General features: G+C 38.5%; 1 protein-coding gene across 4 annotated transcripts in view; it reads right to left on the reverse strand.

Moving 5' to 3' along the window:
* The window catches only part of LOC146812806 (alpha-2-macroglobulin-like protein 1), a 468,691-nt gene that overhangs the window by 55,000 nt on the left and 399,132 nt on the right, over positions 1-14,559 (reverse strand). For 2 of the 4 annotated variants that reach the window (XM_085619914.1, XM_085619913.1), the window contains exons 37-41: positions 12,375-12,401; positions 7,189-7,218; positions 6,110-6,139; positions 3,944-3,973; positions 2,953-2,982 (exon numbers count right to left, since the gene is read on the reverse strand). In XM_085619914.1, the coding sequence (XP_085476040.1) occupies positions 2,953-2,982; positions 3,944-3,973; positions 6,110-6,139; positions 7,189-7,218; positions 12,375-12,401 (147 nt within the window). The remainder of the gene's footprint in view (positions 1-2,952; positions 2,983-3,943; positions 3,974-6,109; positions 6,140-7,188; positions 7,219-12,374; positions 12,402-14,559) is intronic. The other 2 variants (XM_085619916.1, XM_085619915.1) reach the window with 2 other exon arrangements.

Consider the following 14,559-nt stretch of genomic DNA (forward strand, 5'->3'; position numbering starts at 1 on the left):
TAAACGTTATTTTAAAACAGTAGCGGCACCCTGCCCCCGTTGCAACAGAGAGGGAGCTGACTTCCGCCATATGATGTGGGACTGCCCTCGGATCGGGACTTATTAGCGATAAGTGTGGACGCTGCTTTGTGATGTCACGGAAAGGAAGATTGAATTTGGTATAGGTCCATGTTTATTACACTGGTTTCCCCATACCTCGAAGACAAAACTAACCAGTAAATTCATAGACCTAGGGCTGGTCCTGGCCAAAAGGGAAATTACTGCTAATTGGAAGGCACAGCGAGGGCCGAGATTGCAGAGGTGGAAGGCTAAATTTATTCGGTGGGCAAAGTGCGAGACGGTTCTTCGACTGCAAACGGCTAACCGAGCTCATAACGACAGGGCAATGGACTCTGCCCGTGCCTGGGGAGCCTTAACGGAACTCCTGCAACCGACAGACTCTGATACTGACGTAGATTCGGTGCTTAGTGAATCGCAAAACCTGCCCTCCTCATTATCTGTTTAGAACGGTGTTGGAGAATAGATGCTACCCCTATTAGACTACCAGCTGTCCTATGTTATGAAAGTTTGATGTGCACCTTTCAGTCGTAGGGTATTCTCTTATGAGCAGAGAACCGACTGCCCTGTTACGTCTCCAGCTAATAAGTCATGCCGTGGGTGTTGTGGGAGGGGGGTGGTGGGAGGGAGGAGGGGTTGTAGCATGTTATAGGCTTTATGTTTTTGTGCCTTTCCTTTATTATGATCCGGAGCTTCCGAATGTACTTCCTATTATTGACCTTGCCACATGGTGCCTTGTTAAGGAAATACGATGGTGCAAATTGTGGGTGAAACACCGCAAGGTTCTCCAATAGATGTGAGCACTTTCAATTGTAACCATGGGTTAATGTTAAGATCGTGTAAGGAGCACTGTGTATTAGAGACGATTTATGCGAGCGGAAGCTCGTGATTGAACTGTTTATGAGTGATATAAGATGATAATCAATAAACATATTTAAAAAAAAAAAAAGTACTACCAGTACTACCACTATTCTGCGTTGCTGGAATTCTGTAAGTTAGGGCTGTAAAATAAAACTAAACTTTCATAGAAGCAGGGTTATTCTTGTTGTGTGCAAATGGATTATCAGATCTCAATAGAGCAACGGATTATGTTTCGTGTTTTTGAGAGAAAGCTTCATGTGCAGATTTAAGTGGGTGCAGGACAACTACCTTAAATAGACAACATTACAGTTCCACATACACAATAGTTTCGCCTCCACATTTGAACTGCGGGGACTGCTCAGTTTCTGATGGCAGGCACTTCATCAGCTCTAACATGGCAGATATATTAGCAGGAGTCACAAGGCCTAAAGTGTCTCCAGAATTTCAGCATAAGAAGATGCACCTTTATGATGCATATTTCTTTTATTATTTGCATCAGCCTTGGAAGCCATGGTTTTCGAATGTGAAAAATGATAAACAAAAACATTTTACTCACAGAAAATTTGTAGAAAGTCTGGGACACATTTTTGCTTTTCAGAAGTAAAAAGTATCATCCATATCTTATTTCTCAAAAATAAATCAGGTGCTGAAGTTAGCTATAAGGGGCCATCCAAGCATTGATATTGTTATCGAATGAGCTCCTGGCATGGCGGCAGGAGAATGTAACTCATAAATATCCAAATGAAACCAGCAGCGATCTCTATATACAGTTTGTGGTTTAGAGTTCTAATGGTGGAAGATCTGTCTGTGTAAACAAACCCCAACTTTAATGTTGTTGTGAGGCCTGTCTAAATAGTCATGAGGTCTTCAGAGCTCAATGGCCATGTAACAAAAATCTTTTAAAAAATTTACAGTTTTAGGATATCTTTCTCAGTCTTGCTGATTAAATGCATTGTCTGCCTGGGCGTGAACAGTATCTTAGGAAAATGCAGTTTTCAAATGTCTGAAATGAACAGGGTCTGTTATCACTCTATAAAACGTACCAGCAGGTCCTTTCCCCTTTCTTTGTTTTTCAAAGGATTTAAAATTGCTGATTCAAACAAATATACTTTAGAACTGATTTAATTTTCAGATACAGTTTTTGAAACAAATACCAAAAAAATGCAAACTGCAAACTGGTGTTTGTAATCTGTATATTTTCATTTAGTTAGTGTACTTTCAAATTGAAAAACAATGTATTAAAATAAGTGGTTTGGGGTTCAGCGAATGAATAAAGGTACTCTAATGTGTAGGATTGCAGAGAGAATCCTATCTTGAAGAACTTTATGACTAATTAGAACATTGGAATGTTGGGAGCTCCATTGAAAACAATGGAGCGCTCCGGGCTTATAATGGCTGGTATAAGCCCGGAGCGCCAACATTCCAATGTGTCTTTGTTCACAGCTGTGGCTGTGAACAAAGACATCAGGGAGCATGAGGGGATTTGAATCCCCTTACGCTCCCTGAAGGCTTCGTTTTGTTAGAACATTCTGCCCTCTAGTGGCAGAATGTTCTAATAGCCTTATAGCCCTTCGTAGCAGGGCTATACCGGCTTTTAAAGTCCCGCTGCTGTTGTTAAAGTCCCTCGCCTTCGGCTCGGGCCTTTAAAGCTGCAGCGGGCCTTTACCAGCCGGTATAGCCCGCTACGGCGGGCTATAAGGCTATAATAATGGCGTTTAGAGCTGAATCAAAAAATCAGGAAAGGTTCTTGTCCTAAAATTGTGAGTTTTGGAGGCTTGATTGATGCTGTCTGATTGATGAGCTTGGCCATGGTGGGAGAACACAAACAGATGGTCAGGACGCTTCTGAGTGTTGACGGGAGATTAGGAACAATCAGATTCTAGGTAGTTGAGCTGCTCTGCCAATAGTCTAGACTTAGGGTTGTGTCCCTTCCATAAAGAGTGCACACTGAATTTATTCGCTGAAAGTAAGTGGGTACAACCCTTTATTACTCAAATCAGTAAGACATTTCAGCAAATATTTGAAAATTCTTACTTGGTTCATCAGTGATTTCTGATGTTGATGCTAGCAAGAAAATAGAAACAATAATGGGAGTCAGAAAGCAGGCTACAATATCCAGCAATTATGATCACTTTTTCTAAGAAATTACTGGGTAACCTGGCTGTAAATTCCATGTGGAAATCATTCTTTTGAAGCCTGCATTTCTGGCTTTGAAATATAGATCACAAGAACAATGGAGGGTCATTTTAGGATATCTTTTTGTTGCATTGTATCATGGAGCATTATTCACTGTGAGCCTCATTAAAGGAACTGCCTGACTGGCACTGAGGAGTATGCTGAAATACTGTAGATTCAAAATCTCCTAAATGAAAATTGTCAATTCTAAATCTTGAAAAATACCAGAATGCTGATCTCACTTTTACTTTTCATTTTAAAAAGGTTTTAAAAGCGCTGATTTCAAACAAAAAACTTTAGGATTTATTTTACTATTTAGCTGCTTTTAAAAACAATTAATTTAAAAAAATGAATAAAGAGTGTTGTTTCCAAAATGCTAGTTTTCCTTAAGGTGCTGCACATTTAAATTGGGAAAATGTAAAAATATATTAAAATATCAAGCCTGGGGATTAGGCACACATATTGAATTATCCCGGTGCGTAGGTTTGTAGAGAGAATCTGATTGTGGAGAATGTATGGCCAAGGCTATGGGTTTAGAATAGAACCAATAATCAGCAAATATCTCATGTTAAAAATGTGGGTCTTGGTGATGTGACTAATGCTGGTAAATGGGTAACCTTGGCTATAATGAGAGAAAAGAACAGATGGTTGGGTTCCATCTGAGAACAGCAAGGGGACAAGAAAGAGTGAGCTTATTGGATACTGTCCTCCTCGGCCTGTACTCTACTTTTTGGACTGCATCTGCTCCCATAAACAATGCACAGTGAATTTTCTCTGTGAATGTAAGAATGTGCAACTTTTAACTTCTCAACCTCATAAAGACTTTTTAGTCAACTTTCAAAGTACTTACGTGGTTCAAATGTGTTTTCCATTGGTGATGCTAGGAAAAATGGAAGTAATAATCTGTATCAAAATGCAGGCTACCAAATTTTCTAAATATGATGGATTTTATCAAAGAAATGACTTTGCATAATTGCTCTGGAACCTGTGATATCTATCTGCTTCATGCTTCCATGGGACAATGACTCTCTGGCAATCATGAGAACATCAGACCCGACACTTTCTTGTCAGTTTTGGGAGTATAGTTAACATGGATCTCTCCGACAGAAAAAGTCTAATGTTTCTCACAAACATCACTGACCATGAAGGCAGTTCTCAGGACCCTAGGAGTATCTATAAAATCTTTGTTATATGAGATGTGCATTCTCTTCATCAAGCTTTCATCATCTTCGCTGCTAGATCAAAATATGGCTAACCAGTCTAGTCATCCTAGGATTGCATTGAGTCTCACTGATAAGGCAATGCAAATAGAATTATTTCCTTTTGGCAATGGACCAACGATAGCCTAGATAGTGATGATTAGTGGGAATTATTGAAGATCTGCTAGAAATCAAGGTGAATGTACACATATTATTTCATATCATTTTGTGTAAGTATATACGCAATAATTACATCCGGAGTTCTCTACCTCAAGTTAGTCTTCATCTTCTGCAAAGACAAAAACACACTCATCTTTTCAAGGAAATTGCTCTGTATTATTAATACTTTGTTTTCCTTGACCAGACCTGTATGCATGGTACTACCACTATTCTGCATTGCTGCCCTTGCTGTAAAATAGAACTAAACGTTCATAGAAGCAGGGTTATTCTTGTTGTGTGCAAATGAATTATCAGATCTCGATAGAGCAATGGATAATGTTCCGTGTTTTTGAGAGAAAGCTTCATGTGCAAATGTATGTGGGTGCAGAACAACTACCTTAAATGGCCAACATTACAGTTCCACATACTCAATAGTTCCACCTCCTCATTTGAACTGCAGGAATTGCCCAGTTTCCGATGGCAGGCATTTGGTCAGCTCTACCTTGGCAGATATATAAGCAGAAGTCAAAAGACCTATAGTGTCACCAGAATTTCAGCATAAGAAGATGCACCTTTACGATGCATATTTCTTTTATTATTTGCATCAACCATGGAAGTCATGGCGTTCAAATGTGAAAATGATAAACAAAAACGTTTTACTGACAGAAAATTTGCAGCAAGCCTGGGACACATTTTTCAGAAGTAAAATGTATCATCTGTGTCTTATTTCCTAAAAATAAATCAAGTGCTGAAGTTAGCTATAAGGGGTCATCCAAGCATTGATATTTTTATCAAATGTGATCTTGCATGGCAGTAGGAGAATGTAACTCATAAAGATCCAACTGAAACCAGCAGCGATCTTTAGATACAGTTGGTGGTTTAGAACTCTAATGGTGGAAGACCTGTATATCTAAACAAACCCCAAATTAAATGTTGTTGTGAGGCCTGCTCAGTGATTCTATGAAGTCATGAGGTCTACAGACCTAAATGGTAATGTAACAAAAATCCTTTAAAAAAATGTTATAGTTTTAGGACATCTTTCTCAGTCATGCTGATTAAATACATTGCCTGCCTTGGCGTGAACAGTATTTTGGGAAAGTGCAGTTTTCAAATGTCTTAAATGAGCAGGGTCTGTTATTACTCTATTAAACATAATAGCAGGTCTTTTCCTCTTTCTTTGTTTTTGATAGGTTTTAAAATTACTGTATTCAAACAAATATACTTTATAACTGATTTAATGTTCAGCTACAGTTTTTCAAATAAATACCAAAAAAGATGCAAAGTGGTATTTGTAAAATGTATTACAATAAGTAGTTTTTGGGTTCAGCACATGAACAGAGGTCCTCCAACATGTAGGTTTGCAGAGAGAATCCTATCTTGAAGAGCTTTTTGACTAAATAGTGGGGTTTAGAGCTGAATCAAAAATCTGCCCATTGGGGGAGAACAGAAACAGATGGTCAGGACGCTTCTGAGTGCTGACTGGAGATTAGAAACAATCCGATTCTATGTAGTTGAGCGGCTCTGTTAACAGTCTATAGCTGGGGCCGTGCCACTCCCATAAAGAATGCACACTAAATGTACTCACTGGTTGTAAGTAGGTACAGCACTTTATTACTCAAATCATGAATACATTTCAGTAAATATTTTAAAATACTTACTTGGTTTATCAGTGCTTTCTAATGCTGAGGCTAGCAAGGGAACAGAAGAAGTATTAGGAGTCATAAAGCAGACTACAAAATCCAACAATTTTGATCACTTTTTCTAAAATATGACTTTGTAAACTGGCTGTAGATTCCATGCGGAAGTTATTCAGTTTGAAGCCTTCATCTCTGGCTGTGAAATTTAGATCAAAAGAAAAATGGATTATCATTTAAAGAGATCTATAGTATCATAGGGCATCATTCACTGTGAGCCTGATAAAATTAACTGCCTGAGTAGCACTGAGCAGTATGTTGGAATAGTATAGAATCACAATCTATTAAATGAGCAGCATGGTGAAAGGGTGTATGCATTGTCGGCAGGATTGTTTTTGTGCAGGGAGGGGCACCTTCCTGCACAAAAACAATCCAAGGAGGCATTTCCTCATTCTATGTGTGCTGCAGCACACATGGAAAGAATTAAAAACTAGGAGAAATGAAAACATATCTCCTTAATATACCTGCTCTGGGGAGATACAAGGTTTTAGCACTGCCCCAGGTTTATATGATTTAGTAAATATGGGGAAGTGTCAAAATCCATGGGTGTTGCATGGGAACACCCACCGCAATGCCCATGGAACGCTTCCTTTGCGCTAGCTTACTTTACTCCATTTCTATGAGGCCATGCAAAGCCACACAGGTTGGCTTTGCGTTGCCTCATAGATAGATATGATTGAGAGGTCTCCGGAGCATCAAAATATGTGATGCTTCGGCTGCGCAGGCCTCTTGTAAATAAGCCCCTCTATGTCTAAATCTAAGGTTTTAGAGCAGAACCAATAATCCATAATATTCGTCTGATAAAAATGAGAGTTTCAAATGTGTGACTGATGCTGTTTGATAGATGAGTGCGAGGAAAAAAGCCCAGCGAACAGGAGTCCAGAAGGGGGATGAGGAACACATATCATATGGCTAGCTGGGGTCCTTTTTCAATAGTATAGTCTGTTACCTGCCTCTGCTCCCAGAAACAATGTACAGTGAATTTGCTTCATCAATGCAACTACTCAATGTCATAAATATATTTCAATGTTCAAAGTACTTACTTTGTTCAAAGGTATTTTCCCAGGCTGGTGCTAGAAAAAAGAGAAGCAATAATCTGATTGAAGTAGCAGGCTACACAGTCCTGTAATTATGATCATCATTGTCTCAGAAATGACTTCGGAAACTGGCTTCAGAATGTTGGTGGGATACATTGATTTGAAACCTGCCTATCTGGTTTCAGTAGCTAGAAAAACAAAGAAGATTCTGACAAATATATATATTCTCTGTATAGTATCACAGAACAAGGTTCTGGCCAACCATGAGCACAAAAGACATGCCTTTTTAATACATTTTAAAACAAGCTTTTGTGATCAAGATTAACCAGGATTTCTCTCACAACTGGAACGGATTTACAGTGCCCCTCTCTGGACCTTGGAACTTTCTGGAGAGACTTTGATGTATGAGCTTTGCATCCTCTCCAGCACTCTTACTTTATCATCTGTGCTGCTAGGTAGAAAATACAACTAACCAATCTTGTTATTCTTAGATTGGGATCACTGACACAATATTGAAAACAACAATATCGAGATACAGTAATATTGTATCAAAAATATAGGTTATAAAATATAGTTTCCCTATACTTATTCAGGTAAGTACAAAAATATTGAAAAAGTATCGTTTCACATTAATATCATTAAAAACCTATAAAAAGAAATGTTTTAATATATATAGTTTAAAATAGTAAATCTTAAACAGTTAAATATATTTTAATATATGATATATGAAACATAATACATTAATAAATCAACCGTAACCATTACATACATTTCCAAATGAATTAAATATAAAAAACGATAAAATCAAAAATAAATCTACAAATATTCTACAAATTATCAACAAATAATAAAAAATATATCCTAACAAATAAACAAACAATAGTAATAATATATTATTTAAACAAAATTAAGAATAATATTGAAGACTGGGAACAATAGATATACCATTACTATTCCAGTTTATTCAACAGCAGGGAAAGCTTAGACTTTCAGAGGGGTTAAATTTACTATTCCCACTCCAGTCTGTGCAACAGTAGGGAAAGCATTTGCCTTCGGAAAGGTAAGATTTACTACTCCCACTCCAGTCTGTGCAGCAGTAGGAAAAGTGTTGCCCTTTGGAGGAGTATGATTTACTATTCCCATTCCAGTCAGTGCAACAGTAGGGAAAGCGTTCAACTTCGGAGGTGTTCATTTTGTTATTCCAACTCCAGTCTGTTCAACTGTATGGAAAGCGTTGGATTTCGGAGGGGTAAGATTTACTATTTCCAATCCAGTCTGTGCAACAGTACGGAAAGCATTGGACTTCAGAGCGATTAAATTTACTATTCCCACTCGCGTCTGTGCAAAAGTCGGGAAAGTATTGGACTTCGGAGCGATTAAATTTACTAATTCCAGTCCAGTCTGTGCAACAGTGAGGAAAGCTTTGGACTTAAGAGGGATTACATTTCCTATTCCCACTCTAGTTTGTGCAACAGTTGGGAAAGCGTTGGAGGTTGGAGGGGTTAAATTTACTGTTTCCACTCCAGACTGTGAAAGTGTTGGACTTCGGAGAAGTAAAATATTTTGTTCCCAGTCCAGTTTATGCAACAGTAGAGAAAGCATTGGACTTCAGGACCGATAAAACTTACTATTCCCACTCCAGTATGTGCAACAGTAGGGAAAACGTTGGACTCCAGATGGCTAATATTTACTATTCCCACTCCAGTCTGTGCAGCAGTAGGGAAAACTGTGGAATGCTGAGGGGTTAAATGTACTATTCCCACTCCAGTCTTTGCAACAGTAGGGAAAGTACTTCACTTCGAACATAAAACATATTAGAAAAACTCTATTAATTTACCAAGAAATATAAAACTCTTAACATGAACATCATTAATTAACCCCAAAAATGTATACATATAAAAAGAAAAAAGTATTAAATAATATACATAATTAATAAAAATGTAAAATGTAATTATCAATTAAAACAAATTATTTATTTATTATTTAACTTCCCACACTATACCCCCCACAAACCTAGCAGCCCACACTTAATATATAGCTAAATTAATTAATCATAACAGAATTAACATAATTAAATAATTGTTATTAAATAATCAATTGCTAATTATTACTTATTTACCTTCCCTCCCTTTACCCCTACAATCCCAGCAGCCCGCACCTAAAATTTAACTTAAAAAATATCATTATTACACAATTTACATAATTAATAAATAATTAATAATAATTAAGAATTTGTTGCTAATTAATTATTACTTAATTAACTTCCCACCCTATGCCCCTACAAACCCAGCAGCCTGCACCTAATACATAACTTAAACAATATAGGGCCTAATTATGTTGTTGGGCAGAAAGTCATCCGACAGCTCGTCAGAGGCTGTCCGCCTGACATCATAGGTTTCCGTCCAACCACTGTATTAAGATACAGGTGGCCGGTGGGAAACCCACAGGGAAATTTCGCTCTGCTTCTGATGGGCTCAAGGAGCCAGTTGGAGCATCGGAAGGACAGGTAATCCCCAAATGGCAGTGATGCCTGCTCAGGCACCGGTCGGAATTATTATGTCCGTTTCCCACAACCTTTCCATGTTGACCTTTCTGACATGGGGAGGCTGTCGGAAAGTGACTTTGGGTGCCCCTAGCAGGGCCCTCCTCCCTCTGGTCCGCCGCTAAGAGGTTTGAGGGGCTCTTATGGTGCCCACCCTAAACATCACATGGTGCATGCCAAACGGTGCAGGGATGTTTTAAAAGTGTATACTTTCTGCTGGTGCTGCAACCCGTGAAGGCGGTTGCATAATAATTGTGGAAGCGGGGCCGCCGACTCCTTGTCAGATGGTCCGTTTCCATTACAATGTTGGTTGAATGACATCGTAATTAGGGCCATGGTACCCCCCAACATTGGCATGGACAAGGTAGCAGGCACCGCCGGTGCCTGTCACATTGTGCATGCCAATGCTCAATGTCCATTCACATTGTGGCGGGCGGTGCTGTGAGCACCGCCCGCCACAATGTTGTGAATGCGGGATGCCACCGCCATACTAATTGACGTTGCGAGAACGCCGTACCACTGGCAGCCGGTCTCGGCACTGCTAGGGTGGTGGGCAGGCGTCCTAATGGGGCCCTTAGTCTTTTGTTGTAAGCACTGCACTGCATCACCCTCTCATATTTGTTTATATATATTTAGTTAAAAAAGGAGTTTATAATGTAAAATTAGTTTTTCTTTATTTTTAGCAATATTATTTTAGTTCATAGTGTGTTAATTTTGATATTGTATATATTTTTAAATATTTGTGTGTTCAATATTGTTAAGTTTAGATATGTTTGATGGTGATATTTTGTATCGATGTTTGTTTTAATTTTGGTTAAGTATAGGATGGTGATATTTTTCTAATCAATATTTTGGTCAGTCTATATTTTTTACATAATATTCTGTCATGAAATCTAAATGGAACTTGCCTCCATCCAATCCATTGAGAGGAATAAATATTTTTGAGATGCTGGTTATGAGTACCTTACTCTACCCCTCCTTTTCAATGCATTAGGATTTTGCAGTGCAGTTTACTGAGGACAAAATCAACATTCACCGCTTCATCTACAGATTTCAATTTATTTAAATTTTCTTAGCTGTTGAACCAGGAAATCTTAAAAGAGTGTCCCCTCCTTGATGGGAAACACAAGATTCCGTGGCTCAACTATTTGACAGAATTTGGATGCCTGGAGCATTTTATTATTCCACAAAAAGTACAGAGATAAATTGTGTTAATAGCAGGTTTTCAGCATTTGCAACAAGGTCATTTTATTTTTAGCTGAAAAGTCGATAGATCTTTATCTAACACTGATACAGAGACATTATGAGCAATGTATGTTAACATTCTTTAGATTATACGCAGTTTACCATACGTTGTAATGGCACTATTGGTGGTGGAGTAGTACTGGCACTCATGTAATAGGCATTTATTGCGATCTGATATTGGTCATATTGCTGGTTGTGGTCCTCATGGCAGTATATTGTGGTGCGGTATTTTTTCAACTTCTATGGTGTTTTATCGGTGCTGTGGATTTGGTAGTGCTATTGCAATGGTGAGATTTTGGTGGTTGTGTGACATTGGTGGTGGTGTGTTATTGGCAGTGGTGGTATTGGTGGTGCTATTGAAGGTACTTGGTTTTAATGGTCATGGGGTAGTGTTGGAGGTGTTCGGGTGATGGAAAGGGTGGTTATTTTGGCCGTGGTGTAACTGTTGGTGGTGGCACTGGTAGTGATGGCATTTGTGGTATTGGCGATACTGGCTTTAAGGACAAGGTAAAACATGCACAGTTATACATAAAGTACACTTTTTACTTGTAGATGAGTGGTTATATCCATTTAATGCTCTACATGGTTTATGCTTTTGCTTACAATGAAATCTAAAAGAAATCGTATCGTGAATGAGAAGAAAAAGAATGGTTTCCATCTAACATAGTATGTATATATTCTGTTCCTGCGTAATAAATAACAAAAGTACCTTTGTTGAACAGATTTCATTCACAGAGCTAAGCACATCCCTCAAAGTACTTTGCAAGTGGTGAAACTGAAAAGCATACACAGCTATATATTACATAGCAGATACTTTTGACCATGGGTTGGTATTTTCACTGCATGTTCAATGAAAACCTATGTGTATGTGTAAGTCTTTACTTTTTGAACAAATGTAGCTGTAAATCCAACATGTTATCATGATAGCAAAGTAAAACACATGAGTGACCAGTGGTGACAAGTGAATAGCACTGTGTCCGTGTTACAGGCTAAGCCATCCATATAGCATGTACTTCCTAAACAAATATGCTTTAAATCAACAATGATAACATAATACTGTCATCATAGAACAAATATTGGCTCTGAACTGTAAACTTGATTACATATAGGTGTGAAGTCTAACAAAAGATCCATCTCATTTCCCATCACCAAAACCTAATTGAAACACAAATGTGATAATTAAGCCATCCACCAAATGCCTTAGCCTGGATGACCAGCCCATCCGATCAATGTCAACCTTAGAAAATCACATGAACGCCACCGGCTAAGGAGACAGACCCAAACAATTTTTCTCTACTTCCTAATGTACTTGTGAAGAATCAAAAAGAGATCGTAATCAATAAATAAAGATGTCTGTAGCCAGACCTAAAAAAGTTGTAATGAATTACAGCTCAAAAGTACTTACTGGTCATTGGTGTTGTAGGTTCTGGTCCTGCAAACATTGCAAGGCAAAATAAGGAAAATTATTTTAGAGAGCTGCATTTTATAAAGTTCCTGACCTCATAAGAGATACCATACATGCAGCGGATAAAACGGACACATTTTTAGTTTGACCATAAATGACTGAAGTAGATGTGGCCGCAAAAGCATTTCAAATGTTGATGGAGTCTAAGTCGACGATCTTTCTCTCTACTTTAACTTTTCTTTGTTGGTCATTGGGTGCTCAGAGTGCTTTATTTGTTAAGCAGGAGATGTGTTGCCTTAAAAAGCATCAGTCACTTTCCAAGTGTTCTGTAGTAACATTGCTGACCAATACAGATGTGCATGATTTGTCTTGAATATGCCTCTCCACAAAGGTACATCCAGCCTGGTACCTGGGAGGCAGCTCTGACAATGGCAGGGACAGAAGTTTTGCATGGATTGGTTAAGTTCAGCTCAAAACCCTGTAGGATCTCAAAGAAACACTCTCCTAGTTCTATGTGATTGTGAGTATAAATATTTACCTATAAACCACCCGTATGCCCAGATGTGGGTGCCTTGTTCACAAGGGTGCGGCAGCCAAAGCACTTTGTTCTTGAGTTACAAAATGTATTAAAATAATAAAATAGCAGGCATGAACTGCACTTTTATAGTGAACTAATGTAGCATTGCCACAAAGTGGCAACAAAACTGTTATTCTATACCAGCAAATTTGTTTTGTAAATCAGAGTGGGCCTTGAAAAATATTTTGGCCCACAGAAACTTCTGATAAGCCTGGTGGGGATGTGGCTTAGCAGGTGGAACTGCATTGTTGCTTCTGGAGCAGGACACAATCTGATTTGCATGCAATCGTTTCTTTCTGTGATGGCCACCCATTGCTGTTTTGCTCTCTCTCCTAAATATTGCTGTGCAGTGAATGGGACCGATTGCGGCACTACATTACTCCACATCTTCATGACATTTTTAACACCATGCAAAAGTACTCCAAACATTGAGCAGGTCCTAGAAGTTCAGTTGGAAAAAACATTGACAGCAACTTGAGTTATAGAGTAAGATAACAAATCCATTGTCCAAAGCCCGTTATGTCTAAGAAATCTAATTTCAAGCTGGTCAGTAGAAGAGAAGAGTAGCTTTCATCCAGGGTGTGTGAAGTTGCGATTACTTCCTGCCTCAAACTTCATGATGTTGCTTTATATCTTTGCCATCATGAGGGTGCCTCTAGCCACAAATATTACTCTCTCTCATTGCACAGGTTGATTTAGCACCCCTAAGTAAGCCTATATATTTTTTCTCAAACATGTTCATCTCCTTGTACTACTGACTTATTTACTCTTCATTTAAGCTCTAAGTCTTACACTGACATTGACAACATGGTGACTCTGCAGAGCAGTGAAGCCCAGAGAACTTGGTGAGTTTTGCCTGTGGAATCTTGTAAAAGGGTTTGTGACCGAGATGCTCTCCACTCTCAGACACTTGCATCCAGCATGAACTATGCGAAGAGGCATACAGGCTATCCTCTTCATTCATATGTGTTTCAAACACAAAATTGTGCAACTTAAATTTGTACCTGCTAACATGAGGCAGGAAAAAGAAAGGAGCAGTAGTTTTGTCTGATGTGTCAAAGATTTCCTGGCCCAAACTTCTTGAAGATTTTTGAAGACTTTGCAATCTTTGTGAAGGTGTATAGGTAGTCAGATTTTAGCTGAGGGAAAAATCTCTGTAAACACCTTTAAAAGGAGGCATTTCTTGCAAAATAATTTTTGTGAATGAAGCCTCTTTTTAAACCATTTTTTTATTTACCCTCAGGTAGAACTTTCCAAGCTTAGAAGTTTTCACAAACTGCAAAGTTTGCCTGCTTTGCAACAACTCTGAATTCCAACTTTACATTTTTCAGACACCCTACTTAAAGATTGCATGTTAGCTAGAGGGTAATTGACCGCACAGCCAGTTGATTCCCTATGTTTGACTCCCAAATTGCCCAGATTGAATGAGGGTTCAGAACCATTTATAAGAATTTAAGGTATTTTATGCCCAACCTGGATAAAAGAAATTTTTGAGGTCGGTGATAGCTGAATTCAGCCTTAAGATTAATACTTGTTCAAATCATGATTATAGTGCCTGAAATCTATCTGTGTTTCATGAATAAGAATGCCCTTGGGGTAAACCATTAA

This window comes from Triturus cristatus, chromosome 7, assembly GCF_964204655.1.
Source record: "Triturus cristatus chromosome 7, aTriCri1.1, whole genome shotgun sequence".
NCBI lineage: Eukaryota > Metazoa > Chordata > Amphibia > Caudata > Salamandridae > Triturus > Triturus cristatus.